Below are 22,532 nucleotides of genomic sequence, written 5' to 3' on the forward strand. Positions count from 1 at the left end.
TGATGCAGACCATTTTAAGAACAGTAATCAAATAATGCTTAGAGGCTTGTAAAGAAAACAGCAGCTCCTGGGCCCACCATTAGCCAGTTTCCAGTTTCAAAATCCAAAGGCTGTAGTTTTCTTATTATTTGTTTGTTTGTTTTTAATAATAATGCTTAAACTTGTAGCTTCCTCTTGATTTACCAACTTTAAAGACTGTCTACTGGCTTCCAGTTAAGGTGGTTGGAAATTTCACTCCCTTTGGATCCCCTCTCTTACTCTGGTTATTCTCCCGTTATAATCTTTCACTAAATAGATAATCAGTGTTCATAATTAGTATGATTTTTTAATTTGACCATCTTCAGGACCTAGGAGGTTAAGTTGGACATTTGTGGTTTGTATTTCTAGTTAGCAGTTTTTTATTGGGAGGAGCTTGTATGAGAGAGGAAGAAAGAGATGGGGAGAAAGGTGTGTGTATATGATCTGTAGGAGGATAATAGAAACATGAAGTAGATTTCTTAAATACTACCAGAACAGTTTATGGTTTACAGATCATTTTTGGAAAGACAAAATTCTGAAATAGGAAAAAATATCTTTCCTGGTGAAGTAGTTTCCCCCACTGCTATGTCATCACCTAACAGGAAGGGCAGTGGGGAGTTCTCATAATGACCTCTCAGCATGTGCAGCTGACCAGGGATATGCTTTTTTGTTATTAAATAACACTATATTGGTTATTTCAGACATGACAACAAGATGGCAGTATTGACATTTTTTTCCTTTAATTTCAGGCTGCATTTATTTTTCAAAATCTCCTTGTAATTCCGATGCCTTCAGAAATCATAAAGGGTTATACTTGGCAGGTAGGTGACTTTAAACAATTATCAACCTAGTAGATATTTGAGATTAAGTGATGATAAAGTTTCAGCATATATATATATATTTTATATATGTATATATTTCCTTACTGATGAAACTTTATACAAGCCAACAGGACCTCTTGAAAGAGAATGTAGACTTTTTTTTATGCTTGATCAGATTTACAAATTCTTCTCTGTGGTGTTAAAAATAATTTTAAACAGAAATAATAATCACTGACATGTTTACTATGTACTAGGCACTCGTCTAGAAACATAACAAATATCAGCTTGTGTAATGGTTTGAGTTATGAACCATTATTATCCTCATTTTTTAGATTAAGAAAATTTAGCACAGCAGGTTTAAGTAGTTGGCCCTAAATCACACCCTTTTGCTTTCAGTCCAGGCAGTTTCCCTTTCGCACTCACCTTATTGTCTCTCTAATTTAATAATAATAAACAAATTTGTTTGTAGTTAAATATGCATTGATGTTAACTTCTTTTTTTCTTTTCTGGGTAAGTACACTGAGTCATAATTTATCTTTCTTTGCTTTCTATTAGATTAATTTTTTGTATCATGTTCTGAACGACAAGTCAGTAGATAGTTTTACCTAACCTTTTTCTATAGCCTACTGCTTTTTAGGTGATTTGGAGGATAGAAAAGTGGGGCAAATGAGACATGCTTTTTTTCTACCCATGTCTTTATCCATATGTCCTCATCCTATACGTGCATATTTATCACACTGTTGCATCTCATCCCCCAGGATCTTAGATAAGATCTAAGGTTTCTTTTTAAGTTTTCGTTAGAATATATTTGGAGGAGTTACTGAATCTAGTTGAGCTGTAGTGAGGGCAGCTTTTGGGGCAGTCACCTAGAGCCTGAATCCTGGTGGTCGTTAAGGCCTGGATCTCATTTATCTCTTGGAAGCTTCACTTTTCCAAACTTTGCAAACCCAGTTTAATGCTGCCAATTATTGAAAATCCCAGGCTGCTTGTCCACTGGCTCCTTTAATTTGTTTAACGTGCCTTCTGATGATGGTTGTTATTCACAGTCTGTGTTGTAATAAAACCATAGGAGACAAATTAGAAAAGTCTACACAGGATTAATATTTATATTAACAGTGTAGTGGTTTTGATGCCTGTTATCCAATAACTGCATTTAAAAATGTTATTTTTGGCTCAAATGCAAATGATCTCTACTCCCATTGTTGAAGTAGTGACATTTGTATACTATATAACCTTTGTGATGTACTGCCAGTGAGTTTTTTTTAAATTATTGAAATAAATATAAAGGCAAGAGTGATAAGTTTTCTGGGTTCTATTAAAGCTCTTGGGACATTATAATATAAAACCATGTGTAGAAGTTCACATTTTTTTCTAGTAAGTTAAATAGTATACAGCTCCTTTTTGCTACTGGTGACATGCTTAGTGCAGCTTTTTGATTTTGTTATTTTCCAGTTCTTCATCACAGAATTAATTTTCTACTAAAAAAGTTGAAAACAGTGGTTTAAGTACGCTTTTAGAGTCTTTTGCTTCACCTATGTTGGCCATAATCAAAAATATTTGAGAGCTGCTCTAATCCAAAATAGTACTTGATGATGAAACTTCTACTAGTCTTAAGCAAAATTAGGGAAGTCAGTCTATTTTTTTGTGTATTTTTAATAAACTCACATTTTCTTCCTCTCTTTTTTAAATTTGTTTTTGCTTATTATTTTTTAAGTGACCTCACTTGGTAGTATAAAATAGTTGGTAATCTAGTATATGTCCCCCAATTTTTAAAAAGTTTAGTGGTACTTTAAATCCCAAAGTGGAAACAGCTGCTCTAGTAAGGGAGGAAGATATTCTTCAAATATAGATAATGGAATTTTTTTTTTTTTTTTTTGCGGTACACGGGCCTCTCACTGTTGTGGGCTGTCCTGTTGCGGAGCACAGGCTCCAGACGTGCAGGCTCAGCGGCCATGGCTCACGGGCCCAGCCGCTCCGCGGCATGTGGGATCTTCCCGGACCGGGGCACGAACCCATGTCCCCTGCATCGGCAGGCGGACTCTCAACCACTGCGCCACCAGGGAAGCCTAGATAATGGAATTTTATGATCTCCAAGAAGTTGTGACCTTTGCCAGTTTACTACAGCCAGAAAGAAGGTGCTACTTTTTCAGTAATTTAAAATTAAAACTGTCTTTGGTAGAACGATGAGTAATAATCTTATTCAATAAGATGTTTCATTTACTTGCCTTGGTGTACGTTTTGCAGTGTTTGGGAGGATAGAGCAGGAAGTAGCACTAGTATATAGAAGCTTTGTAAATATTTTATTTTGGTTGAGGTAGATGTTTGATTAATAATATTTTACAAAGAGAACTGCTTTTACTGCTTTGCACTTTGTCTTGGTGCCTGAAGTCTGAGTTGATGCCCTTTACACTCTTGTTCCACTGGGTGTTCTGCAGTGTTTGCTTTAAGATTATTACCTCTGTCCCAATTCTTTCCCCACACAGCAGGTCTAGATTTCTATTTCATGTTAGTATTGAAATTGTACTTCTGAGTGGGAATCATTTGCATAAATAAATTATGAGTTATATAACTGGCCGGGTTTCCTTTTGTTGTTAAGTTTAGTGCTCTCTTATCAAATGTGGTAGATACTTTTTAGCTGGTTCCACTGTTTACATACCTTTTGTTTTTCTTTCATTTCTGGTGTACTTTTCATGTTATAATTTACCTTTCCTTGTAATAGGGCTTAAATCTTTTCTGGAACAAGGTAAGGCATAAGTCACTTAAAACATTTTGGGGGGGTTTGAAAGGAATATTTAATTTATTAAAGTTATAAATTTTATAAAAATTTAGTTCTTCCTTAAGTTTTAAGATTTAGCTTATAATTTTTCTTTTTCTTAGTCTATTTATAAGGCTACCAAAATTTAGCAGTGTTTTCAAGGTGCTTTTGGATAACGTTTACTTCATTTGCAAACTATTTTTTCTTTTTTTAAATTGAGGTATAGTTGATATACAATATAAGTTTCAGGTGTACAACATAGTAATCCACAGTTTTTAGAGCTTATATTATATTTATAGTTATTATAAAATATTGGCTATATTCCGTGTGTTGTACAATAAAACTTTTTTTAATTTAAAGAAAGTATTTTTTAAAAAATACTTTCACCAACTGCTACAATCCATCTTAATCTTCCTCTTCTCTGAAAGATACTAGCATTTAATGTCTATACCATTAAATTAGGTTCTTCTCATATATTACCTTTACTGCCTTGCATATTTCTTACTATTTAACTTAATCTTCCTAGGTGGAATGTGTATTTCAGGACCATGTTTTTAATATTAAAAAAAAATGTTTCTCCCAGCCCCATCCACAGAGAGTGGTCCTCTATCCGTCTTTGCTAATGCGTAGAGATGTGCAAATCATTCCATTTATCCCATTAGTCTTCTTGATGTTGCTAAGTAAATAAAGTTGAAAATCAGGTCTTACTTTTTGTAGTGAAATTCCCATTTGGATTTCCATGGATACAGAAGCACACTGGGAGTGGGCGGTCACGAGGAGTAGGAACAGGTAAAGAGCCTCTCAGCGCAGCTTCCCCGGGCGCCCAGCAGCCCTCATAGGGCCCCGTTCCTGGTGCGTCGGTCCTCGGGGCATCACAGACCTTTTCTATTCTGTTTTTTAACAGCAGCGTTTATAATAATGGCCTTTCTTTGTTCAAGGCTACATTCCTCTCTTAGGGAGGGAAAACAGAATTAGTGTCCAGGGGACCCTCAACTATGTTGTGTTCCCAGCTGTGCAGCGTCTTGTAAACTGGTTTCCTAGAGTCTGACTTGGATTTAGTATTCCTGGATGTGGAAGATTCTGTTTCTGGGTTCAGTTTGAGAACTAATGTCACAAATCCATATCCCAGCAACTTTAACAACCAGAATGGAATCTTAGAGTTGATTATAACAAGAAATCTGTTAGATAGGGATTATCTGTGTAGTTTGTTTCAGTTCATTTCTCTAAATGTTTGTTGAGTATTTAAATGTTGGGGATTCACAGATGATCTGACTTAGTGCTCTGGGGCTTGTGGCCTGTGGGGGGAAGACAGTGTTCTACCAAGAGAACATTACTACAGTGTTTTATATATGCTCATGGTAGCTATGTGTACTTTTTACAATATTAAAGTTGTTCTTTCCCTTGAAAATGGTGTCACAGATTTAAATGTAAAGGTAATTTCATGCACTTAAGTAATATAATGAGATGTCAGTTTGTGGTGTAAATACACTTGTTAATGCTTTCATTCCTTTCCATGTTTGTGAGAGGAGTTGGCACATATATTTTATTTTATTTTTTAAATTTTATTTTGAAAAAAAATTAGACTTAAATGCAAGTTGCAGAAACAGTATAGCAGTTTTTATATCCCCTTCACCCAGATTCCCCAAATGTTATAATTTTAACATATTTGCTTTAGCTCTACCTAGTGTCTTTTTTCTGAACTATTTGAGAGTTGCAGACATATACTTCTATTTTCCCTAAATAGTTAATTGTGAGTTTCCTAAAAACAAGGACATTCTCTTACAGAATCACTATAATAATTACCAAAATGTGGAAAGTATTCAAATTTTTCCAATTGTCCCACTACTGTCCTTCATAGAAAACAAACAAAAAGCAGACAGTCAGGATCTAGGATCCAATTTAGGAATACATGTTGCATATAGCTGTCATGTCTATTTAGTTTCTTTCATCTAAAATAGTTCCTAAATCTTTAACATTTATGACCTTGGCATTTTTGAAGAGCATAGCCTATTTAGTTTTTGTAATATTCTTTAATTAGGTTTGTCTGTTTCCTCAGAATTTGATTCAGGTTATGCATTTTTGGCAGAAAAGCCACAGAAGTGCTCTGTGCTTCTTATATTATATCAGCAGATAGGCTATCTCTTTGTCCCATTGCTGGTGATATTAACCTTGCTTACTTGGTTAAGGTAGAGTTGGTCTGTTTTCTCCATTGTGGACTTAAAATTTTTCCTTTTGCCAGGAGGTGCTTTGAGACTGTAAAATATCTATTTCTCATCAACTTTTATTAGTTTTAACTTCCATTTGTGCTTCTTGTCTGAAGCAGTTATTACAGAATGGTTGCCAAATGATGATTTTCTAATTCCATTATTTCTTCCACATTAATTACATTTTACTGTAGGGAAGAGCCTTCCTTTCTTATTTATTTATTCACTTATTTATTTACACCAGTATGGACTCAAGGATTCTTAGTATGTTTCATGGATTATGATCTCTTTCTATCATTATTTATTTAGATGTTCAAATTGTTTCAGATTTGGCTAGGAGGACTTCCTTCACAAAGACTCCTATATCCTTTTAGCATGTCTTTATCAACCTTTGAGTACTTGTTTACTTCCTGGCATAGCAAGATGTTCTTGACTTTCCCAGCACCACCCTGGAATCAGATATTTGCTCAAAGAGCCCTGATTTCTTTCAATGGAGAACGTATATAGAAATGAGTTCTAGATATGCTCGTTGCTCCGAGGGAGGGGTCTTTGCTTCTATACACTCGCAGTGGACATAGCTAGACTGTCTGCATATGTGTTTATATGTGTTGTAGAGAGATGGCCGACTCATTTATAGCTGTAGTATGTATCGTTTTCATATGTGATGTTATAATTATCAATGCATGTTTTTCATCTTCTAATGTGTTCATCATGGATCATTATGAGTATTGATTTCACAAAATGCTAAGTACTTGGTGTCAGAGAAACAATACCATTTTAACTATATTCATAATTTATATGCAGTTAGGGATTTCTTATGTTACTAGGGTCATTTTTTTCAGTCTCTGCATTACATTATAGCATTTTAAAAATTTGTTATGTATCAAAATAATTCCTTTTTCTTCTTGAAAATATTCTCCATTCTTCTTACATGCAATTTTGTTTGCTTTTGAATCATAGCTAATGGGTATGTTAGTACTGTGACACTAGGAGTAAAATGTCTTAAATGTAATATTGTAGCTTATTGCATCCTTGAGATCAATATTTTCAAATTAATCGGAGTATTCTATGACATAATTGCTGTTTTCTTTGCAAACTTATTTGTTATGGCTCTTGGTGATTTGAAGAGTTTTCTTTCTTTGCATACTGCCCTTCTCAGCTCTCCCTGGCAATTTTGCAGATGATCTGGCAGCCCGAGCGCTCACCTGAGGGCAAGGCTGGTAAGGATATAGACGTCCTGAGACAGAGCAATTAGACTGTGCTGATTTCCCCGCTTTACCAGAAGACAGCCCCATCAATTACTGATGAATCTATGGAGCGAAGCCTAGTACATGCGTGAAAGGCTTCATTGTTCTGGCCCTTGTACATTAGTCATGTGTGGAAAGCCTGAGCCACACCATCTTTTGTGCTTATGCTGGACTTGGCTTCACTGCTGTGATTAAAGCTCTGTTGATAATGTGCCATTGCTACTAGGAAGCTCTGGCACGTGGAGATTGGGGATTCAGGCTAAATGCTTAGCTAAAATAAATCAAATAAAAAATAAATAATGGTATGTAATATGTACATATTCCAGATCATCTGGTTTTGTTTGAGAAATTTAAAAATATTTTGAGTGAAATGTTTGAATTTTTAGAAGAAATTATTTTTTTCAAGTAATGAATATATATGGTTAAAAAAGCTAATACAGCTTATGCTGAAATTCTTTACCTTCTTCATTCACAGAGACAGCTTTACCTCCTACTGATTTTAATTCTTCAGGTAGTTACCTTCCTGTCTCTAAATAGTGTGTTTGCAGTAATACAGTATGTTTGTTCCTTTACTGTGTCAATACCCAGGATTTAGCTCACTTAAACAATGTCCTGCCAATATAGTTCTGTTAGTGGTCTTAGTTTCTCCCCTGGTCACCCCTGCTGTTTCTGGTCTCCTTACCTATGGGTCATATCTCTTGCCCACCCCCATTTAGAAGGTAAGATGTGGCTAAGTTGTTCCTTTTACTGGTATCTCATCCCCCACTTCTACTGCCAATCTTTGCTAGTTTCATCTCTACTTTTACTTTGTGAAGGCTGATTATGGTTAGATTCTCTTCTACAGCCTCCTTATATCTATAAGTTGATTCTAAAAAGTGAAAACTAGTAATTTGCTACAGAGCCATTATTTGTTGGGCTGTTGTTACACTTCCTTATCTATGCTTCCAGGGCTATGACCCCTCTGGCACTCAGAGGAAAACTTTCCTGGTATTTGTGTGTGTGTGTGTGTGTGTGTGTGTGTGTGTGTGTGTGATTTAAAAACTTGATTTGGGCGTTGGGTGATTTTTTTGCCCTTGGAGTTTCTGTTAATTTTTTTTCTTGCATTGTGAGTCCGTATCATAGCTCAAGTTTTTCTAAGCTCTTAATCATCCTTTCTCTTCAGTTAGAATCCCCTTTCCTAGTAATCATCCTCAAAATAATTGTATTCCTACCTAAAAACAAATGCATGAGTGACAAACTTCTGAGTTCTTGTTTGTTTGAAAATGTATTTAAATTGCACTGGATTGATAGTTTGGGCTACTAGGTATTAGGCTGAAATCATTCCTCATAAGAATTTTGCTCCACTGTCTTCTAACATCTCGTGCTACGGATGAGAAGTTGGATACCCATCTGATTCTTTTTTTTTTTTTTAAGTTTTAACATTTTTATTTATATACAGAGAGTTAGTATTGTTTCTGAGGAAAGTAGATATGCTTGATGACCCCATTCAAGAAGTTCACACTTAGTCCAACTTAATGAAGCCGATGTCCTTCGCATACTGGGAAACACTGGCGGCACTTATTGAGGCCATGTTTCTGGATCAGACTGTGCTAGTTTAAGCAAACGCAGCAAGAGTGAGAACCCTGGCCGAATTTTCTCAGATGGCTCCTGTAGAGCTGCTGGTGACCCATGTTGCTTTCTCGGCTGCAACGAGGCAAAACGAAAGAGGGAGCGCATGCCGGCACTCTTCAGAATTTTTCCATCTGATTCTTTTTACCTCTTTATGGATGACTTTTTCTTTTACTATCTTCACTTTGTCTTTAATGTTCTAGAATTTTATGATTCTATGTCTTTTTTTCATTTCTCTTGCTTGATATTTATTAAGCTCCTTAATTTGGAGACATAGATATTCTATTTCTTTTGGCTCTGACAATTTTTTTCATATTTATTTATTTTAAAAATGACTTTTTCTTTATTTTTCTAGAAATTATATGAGTCTTATATTAGGCCTCTTGAATTAATATTCTGCTCCTTATCTTTTCTATCTCCTGGTCTTTAAATTCTGGGATATTAATTTTTTTGTTCATATCAGAATTAGTTTAACTTTTTCAATCTTGGTAGGCCAAATAATTTTCACTGTGACTTATAGGCGAAGAAAAGAAGTCAGGTTCTAAACTTTACTAGGTTGATTTAAATTTATGTCTTTTATGACTTCTTTTGTTATCTTTATTTTCTAAATCTTTTTTCTTTTTATATTAGTAAGAACTAGAGAAAAAAATGAATTTTTAAAATATATTAATTAAAGGGTGAATATTATGTCAATTATATACCATGATAATTATACATATTTATAGAATAACTACTATAGTTCTGCATCATATTTACGTGTGTAATTTCTCACTTTGAAAATATTTATAACTAAAGAAAAGATGGATTTTAGAAGACAGTGGGTTTGTAACACTTCTCCTTCTAGCACGTGGTGAAACCATCAGCCTCAGTGGGCCTTTACCGAATAAAGAATCAGCAGATTTAAGAACTCTTGAGGAACTTGTTTTCAGCGTTTATACAGTTTACATTCCTTCATGTATTTTTGGCTAAACCTTTGTTAATTTGGACTGTGGCTGTTAACTCATCCAGGAAACAATTATATAGACACAATTTTGCACAAGAAAAAATTTTGAATAATTTTATATAATATGTATAATAAAATATTTGAAAATTATTCTTAGTATTATTATGAAATAAATTAAAAAATAGTGTTTATGGTACTTTGTTTAATAATTTTATTTTATTGATTTATTGGGGTATGTTACACAGCTGCAATTAAGCTAGTAACCTTTGCTGAATTATTTTTAATTCTCCTCTTGGTTGTTGGTCCTTCCTGGAATCAATGTAATGGGGGCTTTAATTTGTGATGTTAAGCAACTATTGCAGATCTCACGTGTGCTTTTTACATTTATGAATGCTATAAGTTGCTTAAAAGATAGAACATTTTGAATGTTAGGATTGGCTCTGTGGCTTTGGATGAATTACTTTGTCCTAGATATTTAAATAAAGTAATGCACAAAAGGGCCACATTGCCTGAAATGTGCACCTGGTTCACAAACAGGAGCCACGTGACCCTGTTCGTGTACTCCTCTCTGTTTCGCCTGCCGCTTCTCAAGCTCCGGATTTAAAGTTAACACGGTGACCAGCGTCTGTGACTGCTCATTAAAGAGTCTTATTCCTTCTTGGACAAGTAAATTGCTCTATTTGTAAAGAGTAAAGCTCACAGTGTTGGGTAGGTTTATTAGAACACAACAATAACAAATTCATAAAAATAAAAAGTATTTAATATTGAAGTAAGACATTTAATTTTAATAATATTCTTAAAGAGAAGGGTTAATGGAAATAATCTTCTTAATGTAATTATATCTTTAACTGTAATTATACGTTTAACTATTACTTTATCTTCCTGGATAGTAAGTTTTAATATCCATCTTTCCTTGGTGACCAGGAGGCATGAGAGAAGGGGCACGTATGCAAATTTCAGTTAATGGTAAACTTTGAATAGGCTTTGACCAGACCTTTCCTGTTGGCACTTAGATTTCGATTTTCTGTCTTTTATTTTTCTCTCTATTATGGTCTGTTTGAAAAGTCTTAACTATATTGATTATCATTTTCCAAAAAGAGAAATATTTATAAACTAATGATGTGATTATTTGCATACTTTAAACCAATCCTTTGCATACTTTTAATGGCTTGCTTGATTTTTGCCATTTGGATATTCCAGGAAAAGTAGTGACAGTGCAAAAAATTATTTGAAAAAAAGTGCAAAGAGATTAAAATTTTGCAATGGCAGATCCTTCTCAGCCTCCTGCTGGAAGGTGTGTATGTGTGTGTGTGTTTGCACGCATGCATGCATGTATGCAAGGAATTCCCTTGGAAGAAGGGTTAATTCAGTGGGAAGTAAAGTGGCAAACAGATTTTACTGTGGATATCAGGCTTTTCATTCTAGCCCCTCAAGAGAGCGACTAGATCAGCCTTCTGCCTTCAGTGGATTTTTAGGCAGCAGAGACCTGGAGTCCTGTGAAATCCTCTGCCTGGGTCAGGCTGGTATATGTGGGGAAAGACGGGCAGGTGAAAGGAGAATGGTCACATCTGGGACCCATTTGTTTCGTTGAGGGGAATGTGGGGAGACGTGGGTCTTTTTGAAGAAATTAAGTGATAAATCACTGTCTCCCCCTCTTTTCCTACAGGGCCCCTGTGTCCATGATGAGGACTCTGGCCTGTCGCTCATAGGAAAACCTGCCCTTCAGGCTCTTTTGTACCACTGCCATTTTTATGAACATTTGAATCAGATGGTAAAACATTGTTACCTGGGACGGTATACGTTTGATTTGAATTGTTCTGCTCTTAATGGAACTTCTGAAGGCAATGACTTAAATGGTAAGAATATTATATTTATATTTTTAATAAAATGTAACATTTCTTAAACTGTTAAAAACCTATGTGTTTGTTACAAAATATTTGAAAAATAATGAAAAGTACACAGGAAAACATTCTCTAGTCCCATTACCCAGAGGTTGCCTTTGTTACCTTACAGTGTATTTTCTTCCAGTCTTCTTTCTCTGTATAGCTCTTGTTTGTTTTACATAATTGTGTTCATATCTTATGTACATTTTTGTATTTCCTCCTTTCACTAAACATTGCCTAAACATTTTTCTATTTTATAAATTCTTCATGGAAACCGTTTTTGACATCTTACTAATGTTTCATAAGTTATTTCATGCCCTTTAGTAAAGTTTTACAGTTTTTTCCTCTATTTTTGGAAGGTTCTTCCCAGGCAAACAAGAATGAGACCTTTCCTACTAAATTTTCTAATTTGTTTTGCTAATATATTGAAAAGCTATTTGTCTTTTGGAATGTTACTCATTTATCAAAATATATGCTGAAATCTTTTCATTTCTACTTGTTTGTAGATTCTCTTGGATTTCCTAAGTATAAGATCTTAGCGCATATAAATGATAATTATGTCTCATAATAATAAATGATAATTTAATAGAATAAAAATAATTTTAACATAAATATAATAAAAATTTAAAATTTTTAAAGTAATGTTAAAAAATCTTGACATAATTTCCCACAGAAAAGGTACAAGAATAGAACAAAGAATTTCCAAATGTTAACATTTTACTATATTTGCCCTCCTATACCATGTGTATGTATGTGCGTATGTGAAATATATTTATTTATATGCATATATACATTTTTTTTCTGAGCCATTTAAGAGTAAACTGCAAACATGAAGTTCCCTTACCCTGAAATACTTAAATGTAAATTTCTAGTTCACTTTTCTGCTCGCTTCTTGGAGGCATTAAGAGGAGAATGACATTTAATGACGTTTTTGAACATTCTAAACAAATGTCCCTGTGAGGAAAGTGACCACTTTAATTGTTTGGATTTCTCTGTATCTGTGTTACTGGAAGCATGGCCCTTGAACCAGCAGCACTGACATCTGCTTCCAGCTTGTTAGAAATGCAGATTTACTCCACCCCCGACCTTGACTTGGGGAATGGAATCTCTGGGAATAGGATTCAGGAAACCACTTTAACAAGCCCTTTATGATTCTTCTGCACTTTGAAGTTTGGGAGCTGGTGCTTTTGCTAAATTGTGTTAGATTAAACTAAAGCGCAGTCAACTAATTGTTTTAAATTTTTTTGTGAAGCATGCTGTATATATAAATTAATTAAGAATAATAAAAATTAGGCACACTTCCTTCACACTTCTTTAGTTCTGGATTGGTTTTATGTAAGGAGTATTCTTTCTGTTAATCGTTTCAGTGCCCAGAAGGCTATTCACGTTGACAGTTTTCTTGTTGTCACAGGTTTAGATGACTCATTCAAGTTTTGGAGGGCTCCATCTCGGATGTCCAGTCAAGATCGAGATCCAAGTTCTCTCTCCACTTTGGAAACAATGGTACTTCCAAAGAACGCATAAGTGCTGCATTTTGAATTTCTGAAAAAATTTGAATTTACATAGTGGAGGGATAAGAATGGATGTGAAATATAAGGTTATGACCACAACAACTGTGATTTATTTAAAGTGCCGTCTATAGCAGAACTAGTGTCTGTTTTGCTCAAATAAGTGCACTGAATATCCTTTTAGATGAATTTTCAACCTCTTTCCTACCTTTTTTGATAGAACCGGAAGTTCAAAAGTTTTAAAATGTTTATCAGTAGTAGTAGAAAAAGAGAACAAATCCCGTATGATTAGTAATGCTTGATTACCCTGAAATTTTGCTTAAGGACAAGGCAGTTTGAAGAATGTTGATCCATTCAGATGATTCCAGTGTGGCACTAATGATTTTAAACACATTTCTAAATGCTTGCATCAAATAGAAGCTTGTCTTGATTATCTGAAATACCTGAAATTTATGTACACCTGCCTGCCTTTCTTCCTTTTTTTTTTTATTTATAAGGTGCTTTGTTCTAAAAAGTTTGAGACACTAATTATCTCTAAATAATGACATGCTAGGTTTCATTTGTTTTATAAGCATACAAAATCATTCTCAACTGGAAAGCATTGCAATGTATTTTTGGAACAATATACTGTGTTGTAGAACCTATTAGGAAGGCAGAGCCTCGACCCCACTGCTTCCAGGAGCAAAAATAATATGAGAATTAAATAATTAAACAGGCATTAATAAGATTCACTTCCTACAGTTTCTCAAGAGACTGGTACTTTTTGCTAAGTTTTAAGAGACTTTTTTTTTTTCCCTCTAGACTCAGAAGAGTTTATGTTTAGTGCTAAATTGAACCTTTATTTAGAAAAACAGAATAATTACTCCAGTTCCACTAGATGTCATGCTTTCTTTTGCAAGCTAGAAATAGTGTGTATCTTTGTCTCAATAAGAGAAATAATTATATGATTCAATGCTAAAGGGGATTGTATTAATTGGTTATTTAGTTCACAGAAGTACAGCATTAATATGTGCTTAAAAATAATTCTTCTTAGGTTACCCTGTTTGTTTAAAGGGCTGTAGACTAACTTTGAAATCTTTGTACATTCTTCAGTTCTTTGCTTATAGTAGGTATGCAGTAAATAGTAATTGCTGTAAATAACTTTTGAGTTAGCTATTTTGTAGATATCAAGTTACATTTATTTTTTAATTAACTTTTGGCTGTGTTGGGTCTTTGTTGCTGCGCGCGGGCTTTCTCTAGTTGCGGCGAGTGGGAGCTACCCTTCGTTGCAATGTGTGGGCTTCTCATTGCGGTGGCTTCTCTTGTTACGGAGCGCGGGCTTCAGTAGTTGTGGCACGTGGGCTCAGTAGTTGTGGCTTACGGGCTCTAGAGTGCAGGCTCAGTAGTTGTGGCACACGGGCTTAGTTGCTCCGCGGCATGTGGGATCTTCCTGGACCAGGGCTCAAACCCATGTCCCCTGCATTGGCAGGCGGATCCTTAACCGCTGCACCACCAGGGAAGTCCCCAAGTTATATTTATTCTATACAAGGAAACTTACGTACAAAAAACAAAAGCAAATCAAACTTTTGCATTTCTCTATTTTATAATAATATATAAACCTTACAGATTAAGCTACTAGATTTTCCAAGAAACACTTTGTAAATATGTCACTTATTATAATCATTATTAAAATAGAAGCACATCTATTAATGCAAAAGTCTTTAACTTGTTTATGTTAGGATATCACATAGACTTTTAGAAATACATACCAGTGAAATCTGTTTTTTTTTTTTTAAGAATTCATATATATAGTCTTATGTAAGATTTACCTTCTTGTAGTTCCTCAAAAGATTAGTATTACCTGTTAGAATTTTTACAGTCAACTTTTTTCTTTCTTTTTTGGTTTCCAAACAGAAGAGTTTTGGTATTGGTGAATTACTCACTGAATTGGTGACTTTTATTCACAAAAATTAATCTAATTACCCCAGTTCTACGAATTGTCATGTTTTCTTTACCATATCAGATATACTATGTATCTTTTTTCCAGCAGGAGACAAATATGGAGAGTTTATTCCTTATACCATTACTTTAAATTTCTTTTTTTCTTTCTTTATTTTTGGCTGCATTGGGTCTTTGTTGCTGTGTGCGGGCTTTCCCTAGTTGCGGCGAGCGGGGGCTACTCTTTGTCATGGTGTGCAGGCTTCTCATTGCAGCGGCTTTTCTTGTTGTGGAGCATGGGCTCTAGGCTCACGGGCTTCAATAGTTGTGGTGCTCGGGCTCAGTAGTTGTGGCTTGCGGGCCCAGTAGTTGTGGCTCACGGGCTCTAGAGTGCAGGCTCAGTAGTTGTGGCACATGGGCATAGTTGCTCCGCAGCATGTGGGACCTTCCTGGACCAGGGATCAAACCTGTGTCCCCTGCATTGGCAGGCGGATTCTTAACCACTGCACCACCAGGGAAGCCCTTATACCAGTATTACTTTAAACCTAAACTGTCAGTACCCAGACCAACTAATACTTTCTCAGGTATAAGAAAATGTTGAAGTTACAAATTGAGGTATCAGTTGAGTGGATGTAAATCTTGCTAATGAGTTTATCTTGTTATTAATATCATTATTTTGTATGTCTCCCAGAATTGAGAAAAGATACAATTTGTTGATTGGTTTGTCTTTCCACTTTGTCTTTCTGAGGAAAGCACTGTCTTTTGATATGGGTCGTATCATCCAGTGTGCTGTTGCTGGATCATTATCTTTTCTGCGTTGTTAATGCCACATTAGGGACTTTAATGGTGTTATCTAATGAATATTAGTTTAGTTGATTGTGACTTGTATGTTTTGTAAATTATAGGTAGAGTAAGGAGTGTCATTGTTACCTTGGGGGTGTTGCCCTGGTAAATAAATGCCTTTTCAGAGATGGCTTCCCTCAACTCAGTGTCTCCTTCCCCAGGGGAGGGGTCAGGAATCAGTTGTTTTTCCTCCTGAGATCACATTTCTACTTGTCAGAAATACCCAAACTAGATAGGTGTTTACGCCCTAGGACAAACCAGTTTGTAGCAACAGCTTTAAGAACAAAATTTGATCTTTTCTGCTGCTCTTGAGCAGAATTATGTCTGTATTTTTTAAAATCTGTTTTATCAGTTATCAAAAAAGAGGAAATGTGGGTCATTTGCTTTTGAGCTTTTCTTTGTGAAATATGTGATTCTTTCAAACTTCCTTGAGCACTAATTTAAGGAAAACTGATTTTACTTTAAGTTTATTTAAACATTTATAGAGAAATTTTCCTCATGGGTCCTCTTAGTCTTTAAAAAATTGATAATCATTTTACTGTTTTACAGAAGAAGAGATTAAGGCATGGAATGAATAAGTGTCTTGTGTAAGGTTCCAGCGCTGCTAACTGGTGGAGCGTTATTTGAATCCAGAATTGTGTTTGGCTCTAGGGCCCAGGTCGTTGGCCATGATGTTTTGCTCCTTCACTACAGAGCAAGATGTGATCAGTCCCGAAATAGATGTTACAGTCAGGGTGCAGTGAGCTTAGATTAGAAGGAATGATGAAATAGGCAGTGATTTTGTGTAAGAAGTGGCAATTGAAATGGGCTTTAAAGGATCAATCCCTTTTTTGTATTATGTACACATTTGCAAGGAACTAAAAAGATACTAAAATATGTCTTAGAATTCAGTACCCACTTCTGAGGTTTGAAAGTCTACTTGAGAACATAAAGCATAATTAGGAAATAGCTGAATGCCAAGCTGTGTGGTACTGAATGCCTTAGATATTCAGAAGATGCAAGATGGGGTTGTTTTGAGGGTGGGAAGAAGGCTGAAGTTTGATTCCTGATGTAACCAGGTGGGGTTAGCCAGGAGAGCCAAGTCCGGTTTTGGATTTGAAGAGATAAGAGATAACAGCTGTAAAGATATAAAGACATTTCAGCAAAGTAAAATGTCAGGAAGCATTACAAAGGACATTAGAGAAAGATGAATTACATTTATTTGGTGGTAGTTAAAAGTTATTTTATAGAACAGGATGACAATACATTTATGTATTGATGTGTATTATTAAATATAATCAAATGAGTGTCCATTGAAGATTATTTTCAAGCAAACAGGATTTGAGCATAGTAGTAGAACAAGTCAGCTTAATACTTTTTTACCTTTATTTATTAAAATAGTAATATGTTAATATAGCAAATTTAAAAAATATAGATAGGCTAGTGGAAATATAAATCACCCCTAATCAATTTTTAAAACACAGTATATTGCTATAGAAAGAAGTTCTTGTGTTTTCTCAGCCATATGGGGTAAGTTATAATGCAGCCATTAGATGCTTTCTAAAACCATATTTTCAAACTTTGTGTGTCCCTTCCTTGGACTATACAGAGGACGGTCATGGTGTTTAATGCCTGACCTTGGTCACGAATGGCAGCTTAGCGTTCTCATGAGCCAGGTATTTAGCGGCCCTCAGAAGCTCTTTTCCTGCAGTGAATGCTATCTCTGTTTTCATCAGTAGTGGGGACTGCTTGAGTGTTTGCCAACTGAAAGGGTGTTCAGTGAAAAGATAAAGGATTCCGGCATCCTTGTCCTCTTAAATTTTCTTGTGTAACCGAGGGAGCTTGTGGCAGGAGCCAGGCTCGTTCATCAGCTCCTGCATGGTTGTGATGTCAGTCTCCGTGTGTGCTTGTTGCTTCACACGCTAAAAGTTATCTGGATGTCTATTGACAGGAACTGTTTTTTTTTTTTAAACACATCTCTTATAACCAATTGTAGGTAAATATAATTTTTAAAATGTCTTTAGGTTTTTTTCCCTGTTATGTAGATCTAATGTTATATCAAATAAGGCATTTTATACATGCTTATTTATGAGTGATTTCTTTAGACTGAAATTTATCCAGCCTTCATTTTTAGATGACTTCACGTGCTTAGCTTGCTTTTTTGGCTACAGCTTCTGTCACTTATTTCTTATTACTGTAATGTCATATTTGAAGTGGTGGAGGCGATTGAGGTCCTAAGTTGAAAGAGGGATTTTTTAAAACTGTATGTTAATTTCGTGTGCCATTTTCTTCAAATTTATATTCTCTTTACTGTCAGAAACTGCAAATGAAAATAACCTTGGGTTTTGTTTTCATCCTGTTATATCAAGTCTAAGGTACCTACTTTAAGCGTTAGAATAGATATGTAATCAATACGCAAATATCGTGAGCTGTACAGTATCTGGGTTTGTGGTAGGGTTGATTCATAAGTTCTTTTGACAGCTTACCTGTGTACATGCACGGGCCTGGAGCTTATCCAAGTATGGAAAGTTCATGCTGTCTCAGAGAAAAGAAAATTGATGGGAAGATACAGTATTTTCCACATATGAGTTACTTGACATCAGTTTGGGCTTTTTCAGTTTTAAGGCTTTTACAGCCTGCTCATTGGTAAACCTGTGTGTGAAATTGTGTTTGTTTTCTACAGAATTTCTGTTACGTCTAATGTTTCCAAAAAATGTATTCTGAAGAACAATGTCAGATATTGCCTAATTTTTAAAAACAGTTCATTTGTGACATGGGGAGAGGTAGAGAACAATCTTTTAATACTTCTGCTGATTCTTTTAGAGGCACTATTACAATTTGTGTGTGCCATTTGAAACTTTAAAAAACCCTTTTATTATGAATTAAGAAGTGCAAAATATCTCGAAGGACACAAAAAATTATAAAGTAGTTTTTTTTTTTAGCCTTTCAACATTTGAGCGTAAGTGGGAAGAGGCTTTATCAGGACCTTAAACTCTAGATGGGCTTCAGATCAAAACTGTGCTCCTTTGAGTTACTGATTTGTATAAACTGTAACAGGTCCTATAAGAAGAAGTAGAAAATGCCATTCAAAACACTGTTTTAACTCTTGAGATATGGAGTATTTTCCAGTTATGCGAACTAGTGTATTTTTGTAATATACCTTTTTGTTCAAGGATATCTTGTATATATGTTGCTCGTGTTTCATTTTCCAATTAGTAATGTTAACGAGTGACTGTTCCGAGTATAGAATGATTTTCTTTACTGATCCCCAGGTGGCAGCTTCGTCGGCAAGTGCTGAATTTCAGCCGCTAGTGCCCTGCACGGCGCCTCTCCCTGAAGCCTCACATGACCAGTTTGTGGCTCAAGGTATCCTTTTAGGAAGACATTCTACTTTCAAAAATAAAAATGATAAGTTGGTCCAGGCAGATATGTTGAAAGTAAATGTTTAGATAAGAACCAAATTAAATAAGTCACAGAATAAACTGTCTAGATAAGAACAAAACGAAATATCACAGAACATGATAGAATAAATATATCAGAAATTAACAAAACAAATACTCTTAACTAATAAATGGGAATTTGGCCATCAAATAAACAGTCTGATTGCCATATCGTTTCCTATTAGGTAAGAATAGATATTTGGTGTTTGAATCGAGGAACTAATGAATATTAATTAGCTTCATTTTTTTCCCCTTTTGGGAAAACACCTCAATTTACCACAGTAATCCACTTGAAAGCGATGAGAATGGGGTCATAAGTATTTTGCAAAGCCTATGCTTTCATTTGAAAGCACACAAAGTGTTTTGAGTCTTTATTTTGTTAGAAATGTGTGATGAGTAGCCTAGGATTAATTTTTATTAATGACAATATATCGATTTTGCTCTTTGTGTTAGGCACTGCCTCCAACTTTATTATGCTTTACGCTTTATATATTTATATAGATTACAACCTAACTTTTGTTTCTTCTAAGACAGTAGATAGACCTTTTATTCGGTAGCATTAAATTCCTAACCTATATGGAATATACTACCTAAAAAAAAGGTAATTTTAAACACTGAAATATAAGCATGTGCAGAGAAAATGCTTTCTAAAACTTTAGAGATAATAGCTTAAGGAAGACTTTACTCTGAATTTTCATTACAGTGTTTGTTCCATAACTTCCTAAACAATGTCTCGTTTTGGTTTTTAGTAATTTATGTTAACAATATACAAAAGAGTTTAATTATAGAAAGTACTCATTTGATCCTCTTAAGAACAAAAGGAGCAAACTCAGGTTGTTTTAAGTAGCTAAGGACACAGAGCATGAAATGAAATTTGATAATGAATTTCATGAATATTTATTTCTAAGAGTGTGTTATGTTACTATTTTTAAAACAGCTTTATTGAGGTATAATTCACATTCATACAGTTCACCCATTTTAAGTGTACAATTCATGGTTTTTTAATATATTCACAGAGTTGTGCAATCATTACCACAGTCAGTTTTAGAACATTTTCATCACCCCAAAAAGAAACCTTGTTCCCATGAGCAATCACTCCTGATCTCCCCCATTCTCCCCAGCCTGAGGCAATCACTAATCTACTTTCCCTCTTTATAGATTTGCCTGTTTTGGAATTTCATAAAAATGGAATCATACGATATGTGTTCTTTTGTGTCTGGCTTCTTTCACTCAGCATAATATTTTTAAGATTCATCCGTGTCGTAGTCTGTATCAGTGATTCAATTTTTATTACTGAATGATATTCCACTATGTGGATATACTATATGGATATATATGGATATACTGCATTTCATTTACGCATTCATCAGTTGAAGGACATTTGGATTTTTTTCCACTTTTTGGCTTTTATGAATAATAATGCTGCAAACAGTCATACAGGTTTTTCTGTGAACATACAGTTGTGCGGTTTTTGTTTGTTTTTTTTTTTTTTTTTAATTTATTTATTCATTTATTTATTTTTGGCTGTGTTGGGTCTTCGTTTCTGTGCGAGGGCTTTCTCTAGTTGTGGCAAGCGGGGGTCACTCTTCATCGCGGTGCGCGGGCCTCTCACTGTCGCGGCCTCTCTTGCTGCGGAGCACAGGCTCCAGACGCGCAGAGCTCAGTATTTGTAGCTCACGGGCCCAGCTGCTCCGTGGCACGTGGGATCTTCCCAGACCAGGGCTTGAACCCGTGTCCCCTGCATTGGCAGGCAGACTCTCAACCACTGCGCCACCAGGGAAGCCCTGTTTGTTTTTTGATTTCATTATTCTTGACTTGGATTTATTTTCGAGGATTGTGCTTAGAATATATATTCATGCACAGTTTTTTTTTTTTGCGGTACGCGGGCCTCTCACCGCTGCGGCCTCTCCCGCTGCGGAGCACAGGCTCCGGACGCGCAGGCTCAGCGGCCACGGCTCACGGGCCCAGCCGCTCCGCGGCACGTGGGATCCTCCCGGACCGGGGCACGAGCCCGTGTCCCCTGCATCGGCAGGCGGACTCTCAACCGCTGCGCCACCAGGGAAGCCCCCCATGCACAGTTTTACTGTTTGCCAATTACTTCAGTGTATGTATTTGACAAAACAGTATTTTACTCCTTTTTGTTGAATCTGTCAACGAATCTTTGAATAGTACTGGAAAGCATTAAATATCTTTTGTCAGTGAGCCTTAAGACTAAAGCAATTTTGTTGTTACATATCTTTCTAAATTCCATCTCTTTAAAATAGTTAGTGTTAAGATAAAATTTTTTTAGTGATAATGAGATTATAGTTCCCTCAGCTGGAATTCTCAGTGAAGGATTTCTCCATGAAGCTGGTTAGTCCTTTTATTTCTTGTTCTGTTAATTCGTGATTAACCAGGGAATTACTGTGCCCCAAAGTGGTTTAGAGCAGGATGACAAGAACTTTCCCTATCATGTACATTAGGGCCACTTTAGATGTCCAACTTCTCATTCCTAAGTTTAGCTTCTAACTTTTGTAAAAGAAAAATCCTTTTATCTTTTAAGAAAGGCTTTAACAGAGTCTCATGATCTATAAGCGTACATTTGATCTACAAAGTTGAAAAGAATCATTACAAAATAAAAATGTTAGTATATTTGAGTATTACAAATATAAATAACTGAGATAGTTCTCTCCAGATAAAATACTAAACTTTAAAAAATATATTGAATGATTTTGAATTTCTTAAATGTTAAGCCCCTCCTATTTTATTGGTATTCTTTTCTTCTGTATGCTGCTCTAGAAGTCCTGAAGACATGTAGTACATCTTCTGTGAATATATAAAATTTTCCCTTAAAAGCAGTTGAACTATTTCTGTGGAATTCCCTAAATTTAATTTTCCCAATTTAGTTTAAAATATCAAATCTGTCTTGACAGTAAATAGTTCCAAAGTGCCTCCTCCAAGGAATTAGTTAATTACAAAGGAAAATATTATAACTTTATAATGGAGAAACCTAGTAGACACCACCTTAATCCATCAAATGGCCAAAGTTAACACCACCCATAATGGGCCTAATAGGAATCATGTTTCTTCTGATATAATGTCCTGAAGATCTAATTATGAGGGAACATCAAACATCAGACACTCTACAAGGGAACTAGCTTGTGTTCTTCACAAAATGTCTGGGTCCTGAAAAACAAAGCAAGACTGAGGAACCCTTCCAGTTCAAAACCCAGAGACATGAGAACTAAAGGAAAAGCAGATCTCAAATTGGATCCAAACAAGAAAAAGAACTTTTTCCTTTTGCTGTAAAGGATGTTGGTGGGACAGTGCAAAATTTGGAAAAGGTCTATGATTAGATAGTACCACTGCATCAATGTTAATTTCCTG

At 35.3% G+C, this 22,532-nt stretch overlaps 1 protein-coding gene and 1 pseudogene across 3 annotated transcripts in view; one reads left to right on the forward strand and one right to left on the reverse strand.

Moving 5' to 3' along the window:
• RTTN (rotatin) overlaps window positions 1-22,532 on the forward strand; it is a 165,827-nt gene that overhangs the window by 76,180 nt on the left and 67,115 nt on the right. For 2 of the 3 annotated variants that reach the window (XM_032603246.1, XM_032603245.1), the window contains exons 32-35: window positions 768-839; window positions 11,263-11,452; window positions 12,891-12,982; window positions 18,999-19,092. In XM_032603246.1, the coding sequence (XP_032459137.1) occupies window positions 768-839; window positions 11,263-11,452; window positions 12,891-12,982; window positions 18,999-19,092 (448 nt within the window). Of the gene's footprint in view, window positions 1-767; window positions 840-3,558; window positions 3,583-11,262; window positions 11,453-12,890; window positions 12,983-18,998; window positions 19,093-22,532 lie in introns of all 3 variants that reach the window. The other variant, XM_032603244.1, reaches the window with a different exon arrangement.
• On the reverse strand, window positions 8,496-8,764 carry LOC116739126 (annotated as a pseudogene).

The sequence above is a fragment of the Phocoena sinus genome, chromosome 14 (genome assembly GCF_008692025.1).
Source record: "Phocoena sinus isolate mPhoSin1 chromosome 14, mPhoSin1.pri, whole genome shotgun sequence".
Taxonomy (NCBI): domain Eukaryota; kingdom Metazoa; phylum Chordata; class Mammalia; order Artiodactyla; family Phocoenidae; genus Phocoena; species Phocoena sinus.